Below are 12,724 nucleotides of genomic sequence, written 5' to 3'. Positions count from 1 at the left end.
CAGAAAGGCAAAAACCCTAACTCAGAAGCAAGACTGTGCTCGGCCTTCTTTTTCCCTCTTAGCAAGTGGGGCTGTAATTCCAAGGACGTGGCACGTGAAGCTGTTAACAGCCAAGTCCCACATTCACATGCGCGTGTTCTGTGGGTTGTAAATAACACGCGTGACTGCGCCGGGCACCAAACTGCTCGTTAGCTGCCAACATTAGTTGTTTAATGATCTGAAAAGCAGAAGCTGCCGATTATTGTATGCCTTCTTAAAATGCCATTTAAAACCCATACATGTAATTATGATACCTTTTCATTAAATTTTTATGATTCTTCCGAAGCTGATGAGCTGTGGATTCATTCAACCTGTACAACTCAGAATCCTTGGAGGCTGTCATTACATAACTGGGCTAAGAATCCATCTCTCACACCTGGACTCCAGCCTCCAACCTATCACCACTTAGCTGATGGAGTGAACTTCACCAGAGGACACACCCCAGGGCCTCAATCTCCCCCTCTGTTCCTCAGCATTGCAGGATCTCTCCCTCCTACTTGATAGAGCTGATGTGAAAATAAAATAAAATAAAATAACCAGTGCAGAGGAATGTTCAAAGACACTGTTCAGGTGATGGGGTAAGATCCTATTTTCAGACGCTTGTGTGTCTTCAGCCGACCGATTAATGGGAAAAGATATCCCTTAGTAACTACCGGCTTAAGGAAGGAGGATAATCCACTGAGTACCCTCCAAAAATCTATACTCTATGACTAGATTGTTACGTTGAGTACCTCAGTTTATCTCCTCTTACTACTCCTTCCGCAGAGGAAGGGGCTGATCACACCCGATAACCCTCACTGAGCTTCTCCAGATACACATGAAGCTGTAGAAACATCGGCTAGAATTGTACGGCATCCAGAGTATCTAGTCTCTAAACTCTTAAAGCAACAGGAACTGCAAGTCCAGACTACGGCACCTACACGAATAACTGTTTTATATGATGTGTGCATGTGTATTTTTAAGAGTCTTATCCCTCCCTTATAGGGAAAAGCACGCTGCCCACCTATCCCATGGGTTGTAGTGAAACTCCCCAGAAAGGCTTTGAGCTGTTGAGTATGACATCAGTTACAGGTAGAATGTTAATCCAAGACAAGGTACGGACGCGGCAGTTGTCATCACTCGCTCCAACTGCCTCCCATGGTCCCTCTGCCCCCAGGTACCTGAGATGGCAAGCACTTTGGCTTCAAGCAACGCCGGCAGTTGGGTTTCAATATCGTTAACTTTCTTCCTCAGGGCACTGCAGAGTCTTTCGCTCATACACACCTAGAGGGAGAGAGACAGCCATGAGTCATCATGTATTTACGTAAAAGTCAGAGGGCAACAGAGCGCCAGACAGATTCCTGAGTTTATAAGTAACAAAGGGAGTGATAAAGAGTAACTGGGGACCTCCCTGGTGGCACAGTGGTTAAGAATCCGCCTGCCAATGCAGGGGACACGGGTTCGAGCCCTGGTCCGGGAAGATCCCACATGCCACGGAGCAACGAAGCCCACCAGCCACAACTACTGAGCCCACATGCCACAACTACTGAAGCCCATGCGCCTAGAGCCCGTGCTCCACAACAAGAGAAGCCACCGCAATGAGAAGCCCGCACACCACAACGAAGAGTAGCCCCCGCTCGCCACAACTAGAGAAAGCCCGCCCGCAGCAACGAAGACCCAACACAGCCATAAATAAATAAATAAACAAATTTATATTTTAAAAAAAGAGTAACCGCAGGAGAGTTCTTAAAAAGCAAGCAATGCATAAAGGAAGGAAGGAAGGATGGAAGAAGGGAAGGGAGGGAGGAAGGGCTAAATAAAGCAGGCACTGGCATATTCCCAGCATAGATCCTACAGCTCTCACACACCTGAACACAAAACTGAGATGCACTCACACAACAGAGCACAACCACAAACTAAAATAACTCAGGCCCTCTGCCTGCTCCCTCCCAGGGCCTCTGCATTCTTACTCCTTCCTTCTGAGTGGCTCAGCTTGTCCCTGGTGACTCAGTTCACTCACAGCCCTCAGGGCTCTGCCCTGGGAAGAAGGGCCTTGCCGGTTACCCACAAAAAAGCAGCAAGCCCTCGGCCCTCCCTCCCCTTCCACCTGTCCCCTGCTGGATGTTTATCCATAGCGCTCTCTCCAGCTGACACACTGTCTTTCTTCCCTTGTTTTTTTATTGCCTTTCTGGGTAGGATACGTGCTATGGGAGCAGGGATCTTGATCTGTGTCTAGCACGTAGTAGGCAGGCAAAAATGGTACACAGATGTTACAATCAAGGGCAGAGCGTTCCTAGTCGACGTTGTCTGATAATACTCGAGGGCAGATACTTGCTGGGACATCAGATTTGCAGAAAGAGACAAGTAGATCTCAAGGAGGTTTACAGGTTTTATCATTTCACTTCCTACATGTTTCTTGTTTTAAAAAAAAAAAAAAAAAATCTTAAATCTCAGTTTCTTTTTCCAGATGTCTTAGGTCATTCTGTATTTGTTCGAAGTTAAACTATCACAATTTTTTTCTTTTATTTAAAGCAGAAACCTCATATTCAATTGCTATCTATACTGAGGTTAATGAGCTACCTAAAAAAAATCTCCAGTGCAACAAAAGCACAGAGCACAGTTGAATAACAATGAACACATATGTGGAGACATTTGGGGGGAGCCCACAAAGGATGTTACCTAGAAGCATCCCTCTTTTCTTGCTAACAACCTTAAATTCCATTCCGACACTAAAATTAACCCAGTTGGGTTCACAGAGCCCAGAGAAAATGTAAAACGTAATCTCCCCAGAAGTTTCCAGATCTTGCTAGATACCATCAACTTGAAATGCTTTGTGTACCGCAGACTGAAATGGAGATTGTTTCTAGAATCAACGCAGACCTCACCCACCCTGCCTAAAATGTGACACCATTTCCCCCATGGCCTTCAACATGTTCTTTTCCATTAAGCAGCTGTAATTTCCCCCATCTCTTTTTAAAACTTACTTTCTGTGTGAAGGAGACGGCGTGGAGGCCTCTACCCCAAAGCTCGTACCAGGAGAGCTGGGCAACCATCATCCAAAGCCATTCATCTGGAGAACCCCTCTCAACAGTCCTGAGGTTTGTCAGGGTGTGTCAGGACACCCGCCCCGGCACCAAGTCTCACGGGCTCAAGGCCAGGGATGGGCACGGCCCCTCCCATTGGTCTAAGCCTGTCACCAGAAGTCCCAGGACATTTCTGTCAACCCCGTAACACCAGCCACAATTGTTTTGCCTCATCCAAGTACATCCAGTATTTCTGGTTTCAGCTCGCAGTCTCTCTTAATCATAACTGGGTCCATTTCTCTTTTGTTGAGCAATCTGTCACTATTAATATGAAACCACCTCTAAATCTTCTTATTAAATTGCAATGTACATTCTTTCAGGCACGGCTGGATGTAATCTAATATCTACCAACCTCCGGATACCCCATTTATTTCCAATGCTTTCTTCCATTTCATTTATCCCCTAATTACCTTTGGTTTGGGGAACCCGTAAGAGTTGAAAAAATGTAATGAGTGGAAGGCAGGTGCCAGCTCTCTTTGAGAAAGGATTTGAAAGAATATCAGATTACTGTGTCTAATTCACTGAAGAAAGAAAACTGGGCCAAACTGCGACTTTTACCTCAAGGTCACCAGTCCAGAGGGGAGAGAAAGTTGTTGCGTGTGACTGGGCAGTTTTGTTCTAATTCTCTCTAGACTAACATATGTCCCCCACCATACACACACGCATTCATGTATGTGCACGTGTACACACCCACCTATATACACACACGCGCGCGCACGCACGTGTGCCCCAGAAAATCTGCATCTCCTTTCTAATTCCAAATTAAATTGGACCCTGAGGAACTCATTATGAAATGGAGCTTTTAAGTTTACACTTTAAAATCTTAGGCATGCGTTCCTTAATTTTATGGAAAAGCAAGGGAATTGTAAGTTTTTGTAAACGTATTAGAGAAAGGGTGCAAACGAAACAAACTACTTCTGGCATCTGAGCCACCGTAGCTGGAGATGATCAACGAATCCCAAGGTCGTGCGCATATGCCTACGGGTATGTGTACACGATATAAAATGTCATAGAAAGCACACACAGATAAACACCATCTGTGTTACATATTATGCACACCTGCACCCTCACTGCTGGGATAGAGACTCATTTGTGTTACACACACACAGTAGGGTCTGATGCTCAGTAAACCCAAACCCAAGAGTCCTTCCACATATGAGTACTACACAGAAATTAGGACACACCTGATAAATGGCACAGTTTACAGTAGGAAATTCAGGAGGACACCTCCACCACCGCCCCCATCCCGGGAGCTTTGGTCTCGCCTCACCTCCCCACTGGCTCCACCTCGAGGTCACAGTGGCAGCTAGGGCACGAATGCCAGTGGGCGACATCACCGTCACTTATAAGGCAGAAATTCAGTCCTGCTCTCCAGCATCCCCTCCTGCCTCGTACAATAAAACTGGTGGGGCTTCCCTGGTGGCGCAGTGGTTAAGAATCCGCCTGCCGACGCAGGGGACATGGGTTCGAGCCCTGGTCCAGGAAGATCCCACATGCCGCGGAGCAACTAAGCCCACGTGCCACAACTACTGAAGCCCACGCGCCTAGAGCCCGTGCTCCGCAACAAGAGAAGGCACCGCAATGAGAAGCCCGCGCACTGCAACGAAGAGTAGCCCCCGCTCACTGCAACTAGAGAAAGCCCGCACGCAGCAATGAAGACCCAACACAGCCAAAAATAAAATAAATTAAAAAAAAAAAAGTTTAAACAAAACTGGTGAACCGAGCCAGTCGTCCTTGACCTGCAGCTGGGCAGGGGGCAAGGTCTCCACCGCGCTCAGCCTGGGAGCCTGAGATAAAGCCCCTTCCCGAGTTCTGCCTGTGGATTCAGGTCCCCGCACGGCCTTGAGTCTCGTCCTGCCCTTCCTCTCTGGGTAAGCACCCCTGGGCGGTTCTCTGGTTCTCCAGGAAGGCAGGGCGGGCTTCAAGTATTCCGTGGTTCCAGGGCCCAATGCCGTCCAACTAACTGGCAAACCGGCAAGACAGTCCTCACAGGAAGCTCTCCTTCCGTGCAGGGCAGAACTGCCCATCAAACTGCTGCTGTGTGATTTTCAGCAAAATCATTTAATGTTTTTTTCAGAAACGAATTAGACACAAACACTGGGAAAAGGACCAGAGCCGCTGTGGACATTTTTGCCAACAACACATACCCCATCTCGGCTCAGCTAGGGTTTCCAAGACCCCAGAAAGTCTTCCTGCTCTGTTCCCCAGGGAACCGAGAACAAGAAAAGCTTCCTTCCAGGCCAGCAGACTCTTGTCTGCTTTGCTCTCCGCTCAGAAACCTGTTCTTTTCACATTTCAACTATCTTATAACCGCCCTGGTTCCCAAACCTAACACAAATCGTTAATGATTAAGACCTAGCTCTCAGCCTCACCTCTACCAATAAGTTACAGGGTAATTGATCCTACTTCACAGTTTGGCAGTAAGTCGGGTGGGGTCTAAGTATCTCTGCAAGGAAGGGTTTTGTTTTGCAAACTGTGGTTTTCCTAACTAACCAGACACAGACTACTTAAGTGAATTGAGGAGGTGCTCCCAGGGAATAACAAGGAAGGAGGCCTCTATCACTACACAAACCAAGGTCTGAAATGAAGTACAGATAGCAGATAAAATAGGCAAAATGATTTTGAAGTCCATTTAACTTTGAAAAACAAAAGATAATCATCTACTATACCACGTCCCGTCTGTTTGTGAGAAACCTGAACCCTGCCCTTCCCGAAGGAAATGTAATTAACTGCTCAGTTCACTCCCACCCTGGAAGCCTCTCAAGCAAAGGCATTGGACTGCACAGCAGGAATCATCTTCCCTTGCCCCGCACTGCAGCTCCTGCTGAAGCAAAGGCCAAAGCCGTCAGTCCCTAGGGACCACAGTCAGGCCCTCCACCATGGGAGCAGCCCTCGGCCCTGGCTCTCTTGGCTGGCTCATCGCTTGGGCCTGTAGAATGGCTTTGCCAAGTCTGTTATTTTGTCCAGAGCGCAGGTGTTCTGTGACATGAAATTAAGTCAAAAGGAAACTTCAGAGACTTCTTTAGAAAGTGGGCATGGAAAGGTACTTACCTTAGCAGTGATCTCCTTAAGTGACAAGTTGAGGGATTTTATCCTTTCCTGGAGGCTAGAAGAATTAGAAAGAGGACATTGGTCTTCTTGGTAACAGTTCAGTCCCACCCCACGTAGGAACACTGAGAAACAGTGAACCTTGCATCAGCCTAATGGCTGAAGAAGTACCGTAGCAAAGACAATGCCAAATTGGTTCCATTTGACTGTAATTAATAGGTTACTAAGAAGCAGATTTTTCCCTCCCTAATTATTCTCTACTTAGGCTGGTATTAAGATCTGTTATCGTTTCTATAGTGCACTTCTACTGACAGAATGAACAACCCAGACGTGCTCCTAGCAGCAAAGGATTAAATTCCACTCCTACAACTACCTTCCAAGAAGGATGGTCTACGCAGGGTACTGTTTCACAGGCAGGTAATCCAGGATTATCTATTCGGGTTTACTGTACATCTTAACCAATATGTTTCCCCTGCTTCTTTTTTCTCCTTAGCTCTATGCATCTTAACATATTTATTTACTCATGGAATTTCTCTCTTCCCCGCTTTGGAATAAGAGCTCCACAACTGCAGCAACTACCCACATCCCCTTGTGTCCGCTCCTGTATCCTCAGTGCTTAAAATAATTCCTGGAGCTTACAGATGGGCGCTCAGTCAACATCTGCAGAGTGAACGAATGAACAAATGAATGAATGAAACTAACGCTCAGACTTTATTATTCCCAGCGTTGTTCTCTAAAGGAGAAGAAGTATACGCGATCATCTATAACATAAGCTAGACGGAAAAGTTACGATAAGGGGAATAGAGACCCAATACTAGAATCAAACTGCTACATTAGAACTGTCACAGGCGGTATATAGTCCCCAAGTGAGCAACAGGACAATAACTTGTGTAGCGATTTAGAAAACTAGGGGATCGACGGGAAAGCTCCCTGGAAGAGGTGGAAAGTGAACTGGGCCTCAAAGGTAAAGGAGGGAGAGGAAAATTCCAGGAAGAGGAATCCAACTGGCCAGAGGTTCACAAGGGTGAATTGTGAGAGATAAAGGTAAAAAGGGGAGTGATGGGGGCAGGGACAGGAACAGGAGGTCTACCTGCATCCGTGATGTTTCTTTCTTTATTTATTTAGGAAAATAAGTGGGGAAAATGCTAGTATTTGTTTAATCTCCATGGTAGGTAAATGAGTATCTGTCACATTTTTCAAAGTGTTTGGGATATTTACAACTCAAATAATTTTTAAAGGAATATAAAGGACTATCCATCGTCAGTACTGAATGCCAGGCTAAGGAGTTCTGAGCTTTAGCCCACAGCCAACGGGAAGCCATACCATTTCTGAGCAGGAGAGCAATAGGAAAGAAACGGGGGTTTGTTCTGGAAAAGTAATGGCATTTTGATCAGCGAAATGCTGTACACCTGAAACGAACACACTGTAAATCAACTATACTTCAATTTTAAAAGTAAATCAATTTAAAAAATAATAATGATAGTATCTCATAAAAAGGCTTTCCCAGGCACACACAAAGACTGGCTCGTGTGTCAATAATTAAGACAAAATTAATGGCAATGTTCTGAGCAACAATGTGAGAAGGGATTTAGAGGAAGAAACACTGAGTGCGACAAACCAGGCAGGCACCTTGAGCAAAATTTGTGAGGTCTAAGGGCTGCACAGAGGACAGAAGTCAACAAGGAAAGGAAAAGCAGTGAGGGCATCTGATCTAGAGCTCTGCACTCATCCACTCCTTCACAAACGCATTAACTCTCCCCTTATCTATACGGCACCTTGTAAGTCAGAAACTTGGAGCATGAAGACAAGGCTCTTGCCCTCAACTCCTCAATGCTGCTAGATGGGAGCCCCCCTTCAAAAAAAACAGTTACAGGTACGAGAAGGCAAGTGGTCACTTAGTTACCCTGTGAGCTGCAAAAGGGGAAGGTCAGGTTTTCTGGGGTCTTGGGGGGTGTCAGGAAAAGCTCCCGTGCAGGGATTGCAAAGTGTCGGAGCTTGGTTGCCAATGTACTGATTGCTGCCGATTCCTTCAACTCTCAGAACTGGTTTTGAATGTCATCACCTCCACCAATCTGTGATTTCGGAGCACAGGCAAGCTCATTTCATTTGCAAATGCCCTGCAACGGGTGCAGGAACATTCTAAGCAAAGTCATCCCCGCTTTAGACCTACGCTGAGCAGAGGAGGGTGTCCCAGGGAAGCTGAGGTCAGCCCAGATGACAAACCGCCGGGCATGTGGCAGCAGATTTTTCTGAATCCAGGAGTCGCGGTATGACGAAAATCAGTGTGATCGACGGGAACAGTGGGATCCCGCCCGGAGAATTCTAGACACTGGCTGCATGGAGATTGGGTCTTTTGAAGGGAGGTAGGTCTGAAGGGCAGGCTAACATCTAGAGCGGGGAGCTGACCAAGACGCTGGAACTGCTGGGGAGAGACGGGCAAAGGATACCCGAGAGGGGCCCCTATTGGTTCTAGTGGCAGCGCCACTCTGTGCTGGTGCTGTCAGGTCTCCAGACTTGGGCAGAAACGCACAGCCTTTGTCAGGTTCATAGGAGTTCATTCAACTAATACCTTCTCAATAAACGGTTTTCCACAAAATTGATCCTATATTTAATAGTATCTTTTTTCTAATGTGGAATCTAAAAATAAGATACAAATGAACTTATTTACAAACCAACCAACAGGCTTAGAAAACAAACTTATGGTTACCAAAGGGGAAAGCTGGGGGAGAGGGATAAATTAGCAATTTGGGAGTAACACATAAACACGACTATATATAAAATAGATAAAACAGCAAGAACCTACTGCATAGCACGGGGAACTCTACTCAGTATCTTGTAATAACCTATATGGGAAAAGAGTTTGAAACAGAATGTATTGATATATACGTATAACTGAATCGCTTTGCTGTACACCTGAAACTAACACAACATTGTAAATCAGCTATACTGCAATAAAAAATCAATTAATTTAAAATAATAAGAATAATAGCATCTTATAAATAGGCTTTCCCAGCCTCACACATAGAGACACGTGGAGAAGACGGTCATTTACGAGCCAAAGAGAGACGCCTGGAGCCGATCCTTCCCTCACGGCCTCGGAAGGAGCCAATGCTGCCCACGCTTTGATCTTGGACTTCCAGCCTCCAGAACTGTGTTTAAGCTCCACAGTCTGTGGTACTTCGTCATGGCAGCCCTAGCAAACTAATTCATGTGGGATTTTCCATTTTCAATAGTACGGTTAATCACGTGTGTTATTAAGATTCTACACACTGGTGCTCCAGGGTCCAAAGAAAAGTATACACTGTGTGGCAGCCACCGGATGACATGAGACAAGATGGCTCTTCTGTTTGCTTCAGACTAATAGACGGTTTCATTTTCAACCCACCCAAGTGGGAGACTGAGAGCCCCTCCAACCATAGAGTGTAAATATTCTTGTCTTATAGTGTAGGCGCTAAAGACTACACCGGTGGCTATAGGAAAGTTGTATGTGAGAATGTCTTTGAGTTTTTAAAAAATGATTATGGGGCCATTGGGTTAGTACAGAAGCTCTCAAATGCCTTAGCTTCAGGTTAGGTGTGCAAAGGGGCTCCCATAAATCCTCCTGCAGTATCACAAGAAAAACACTCCCATGGATGTCACAAATATCAATAATAAAACATTCGATATGGGGAGGGACAGACTGCTTTCCAGCAATCATTAGACGGCAAGTGGAATTGAAGTCAGTCATAGTAACTAATCTAAACAGTACAAGCCGAGACTTGGCCAAGGGCCAGAACGAGACATTTATAGGGAAGCACATCAGCCAGATAATTTGGGTTCAATGACTCAGGGTGAGACACAGTTCTGAGGAAGAAAGGTCCAACCAGAGGAGCACCTCTGCTGCTGCCATGCTGGCCCAAGCCATGGACACCCTCCTCTGAAATGCCGCAGTGGCCTCTGAACTGGTCCCCTGCTTTTGCCCTCACCCCTCTACAGTTTATTCTTAAGCCAGTAGCCAGAGCGAGACTTCTCAAGCACCGCAGTGCAAATCCCTTCTCTAATGCACCCAGATAAAGCCACATCCAACGAGGACCAACACGGCCCATCTCCCATCACCTCTCTGACCTCGTCTCCTACGACAACCTCCTTTGCTCGCTCTGCCCGGCCACAGAGGCCTCCTGACGTGCCTCGAATCCACCTTGGCTGGCGCAGACCCCTCTGCCTGGACGCACGACCGCCCCCCACCTAGACACACACCAGGCCAACTCCCTCCTACCTTCCAGTCCTTACTCTACTCTAACCCCTCAGGGAGCCCAGGCTGACTACTTAAGTGCATCTAAATCCCATCTCCTAGAAGTCCTGCCCACTTTGACTTATCTGTTTTGGATGGTTTCTTTTCATAGACTGTGTACGGGTTGAATTGTGTTAAAGTCCTATGTTAAAGAGCTACCCCCCCCCCCAATCTCAGAATGTCACCTTACTTGGAAACAGGGTCACTGCAAACGTAACTAGTTAAGACGAGTTGCTAGGGTGGGTCCCGCGCCCATATGACTGGCAGAGAATCTGGATTCAGAAGCACACGTGGAGGAAAGACAGTGTGAAGAGACACAGGGAGAAGATGGTCATCTACAAGCCAAGGAGAGACTTGGGACAGATCCTTCACTCAAAGCCCTCGCCCACCGTCACCTTGATCTTGGACATCTAACCACAACAAACGTCTGTGTTTAAGCCACCGATCTGCAGTACTTTGTTATGGCAGCGCTAACAAATTAATACAGACTGGCGAGGGAAGGGAGACACGTGGAGAGCCAGAGGCCGGAAGTAAGGTCCATGGCTGTGCAGAGGGCACCCGGAGGTCTCAGCCTGGAGCCCACCTCCATCCAATGCTAAGTGAGCCCTCACTGCTGATAAACTGCTGAGACCAGAGGGTCACTCTACAAAATTCAGAGTGACTGTGCTTAGAGCACCTTGCTAATCTTCCTCAAAAGCCTATAGCTGCATTGGGCAACTATTTGGTTACAGAATCCCAGGTCCTAGTGCAAGAGTGACTAACTCTTTACACCCTGTTTCTCCAGATGCTGTCACTTAGGGAAGCATAACTCAAAGGCTCATAAGAAACTTGAATCCGTACTCTCTCGCAGTAATACTTTCAACACCTCTCATAGATCCAGGCAACAGAGGCCTCTGCCTGATCTCCTTAATCCTGGAGTGAAGCATCCCCAGGGTCAAAGGTACATACCCACCCAGAGCTGCTCCAGGCAGCCAAGACCAGAAGTGCCTTCCCAAAGAGCTGCGAGCCTGCTTCCCGCCAGGGCCTCTTCTCAAGGCCTTGCTCCCAAGGGTGGACCACACTGCAGTGGTCAAGCACTGGCTACCTGGAAGGTGTGGATAGTTCTTGGACATGCAGGCCAGGGGTCCCGTCACGGTGCGGGACAGACCTCACGATGGGAAGACAAGTCAGGAGTTCCACTGCTCTGGGCCGTGATGTCAGGGGGCCTGGAGGACTCCTCTGTGTTCACGTCCTCGAGAAACCGCCCGTGTGCTCTTCCCCAATTTGTTATGCTTGTTCCCACCCCCGGGAAGCCAGCCACCGCCGCCCTCAGCACCAGCCTCGGCCATCAGCATTAAACCCACAGCCAGGACGCCAACCACACACGCACCCCCAAAGACAAGCCTTTGGAGGACGAATCCTATTGCTACTCTTGTCCAACCTCTGATGCAAAAGAATAGTAATGGCACACAGAGAATTCCACTATCACCCCACTCGCTTTCTACAGAACCTCCTCACCTGCAAAGCGAGGAAGCTGGAGCAGGTGACTTCTGAGAACGTCCCAGTCCTACCATCCAGTATTCCTTTACTGTTCTACCACTCAAGATTCTTCTGCTAATGTTATGTTATTTGTGGACATCTGGAGAATCTAAAAAACACACAGCTCATGTAAAGTACCAGACAACATCAGTGACAGAGGCAGAAATATAGGCCATTTTTACTGTCATTTTTACTAAGCGAGACACGACTGTTTCAGCCCTCAGAACAGAATTGTGCAGAAAGTCTGCTGTCTGCCGGCCGCTGCCCGTCCGTCTTCCTGTGGGTGTATACCTGGCCGTGCGCTGAAGTCCCATTTCAGCAAAAAGCTACAGGAGGAGGAATGTCAGTTTCATTTCCAGTCTTCTCCCTGTCCCCTGTCCTCGTCCCCAGTTCCATCCCCTGTGCCTTGTTTACTAAAAATAAGTTTAAGAATGAGAGATTGTTACCGAAGCAAACTAGAAATAACATAAAGGGCAAAATGACAGCTGCCCTGGCATACGCGCTACTTGGGTCTCAAATTAAAATACATACACGTATACAGGAATCCCTGACATTAACAACGTTGCCAATTATTACTCAGGCCTCTAACCTTCTGTCAGGGGCAAGTGGTTAAGAAAATGACAGCAAAAACGGCTCTAGGAAATGCAGGATTTTATCTGCTTGGCTTTTTCCTTCCTTCGACCCTTCTCTCCTCACAGCTGATAACGTCACATGTCACCAGTGGGGCATAGATGGGGCACAGACAACAAAAAGGCCAAGAACTTCTCCAAGCTTCAGATGATCTCAT

General features: G+C 47.1%; 1 protein-coding gene across 5 annotated transcripts in view; it reads right to left on the bottom strand.

Moving 5' to 3' along the window:
* Window positions 1–12,724, bottom strand: part of DISC1 (DISC1 scaffold protein) — a 344,403-nt gene that overhangs the window by 201,256 nt on the left and 130,423 nt on the right. For 4 of the 5 annotated variants that reach the window (XM_024765624.1, XM_024765626.1, XM_024765625.1 and 1 more), the window contains exons 7-8: window positions 6,153–6,207; window positions 1,200–1,302 (exon numbers count right to left, since the gene is read on the bottom strand). In XM_024765624.1, the coding sequence (XP_024621392.1) occupies window positions 1,200–1,302; window positions 6,153–6,207 (158 nt within the window). The remainder of the gene's footprint in view (window positions 1–1,199; window positions 1,303–6,152; window positions 6,208–12,724) is intronic. The other variant, XR_003006010.1, reaches the window with a different exon arrangement.

Source organism: Neophocaena asiaeorientalis, unplaced genomic scaffold (genome assembly GCF_003031525.2).
Source record: "Neophocaena asiaeorientalis asiaeorientalis breed wild unplaced genomic scaffold, Neophocaena_asiaeorientalis_V1.1 scaffold369, whole genome shotgun sequence".
Taxonomy (NCBI): Eukaryota; Metazoa; Chordata; class Mammalia; order Artiodactyla; family Phocoenidae; genus Neophocaena; species Neophocaena asiaeorientalis.
This window is presented reverse-complemented; position numbering and strand designations above follow the sequence as displayed.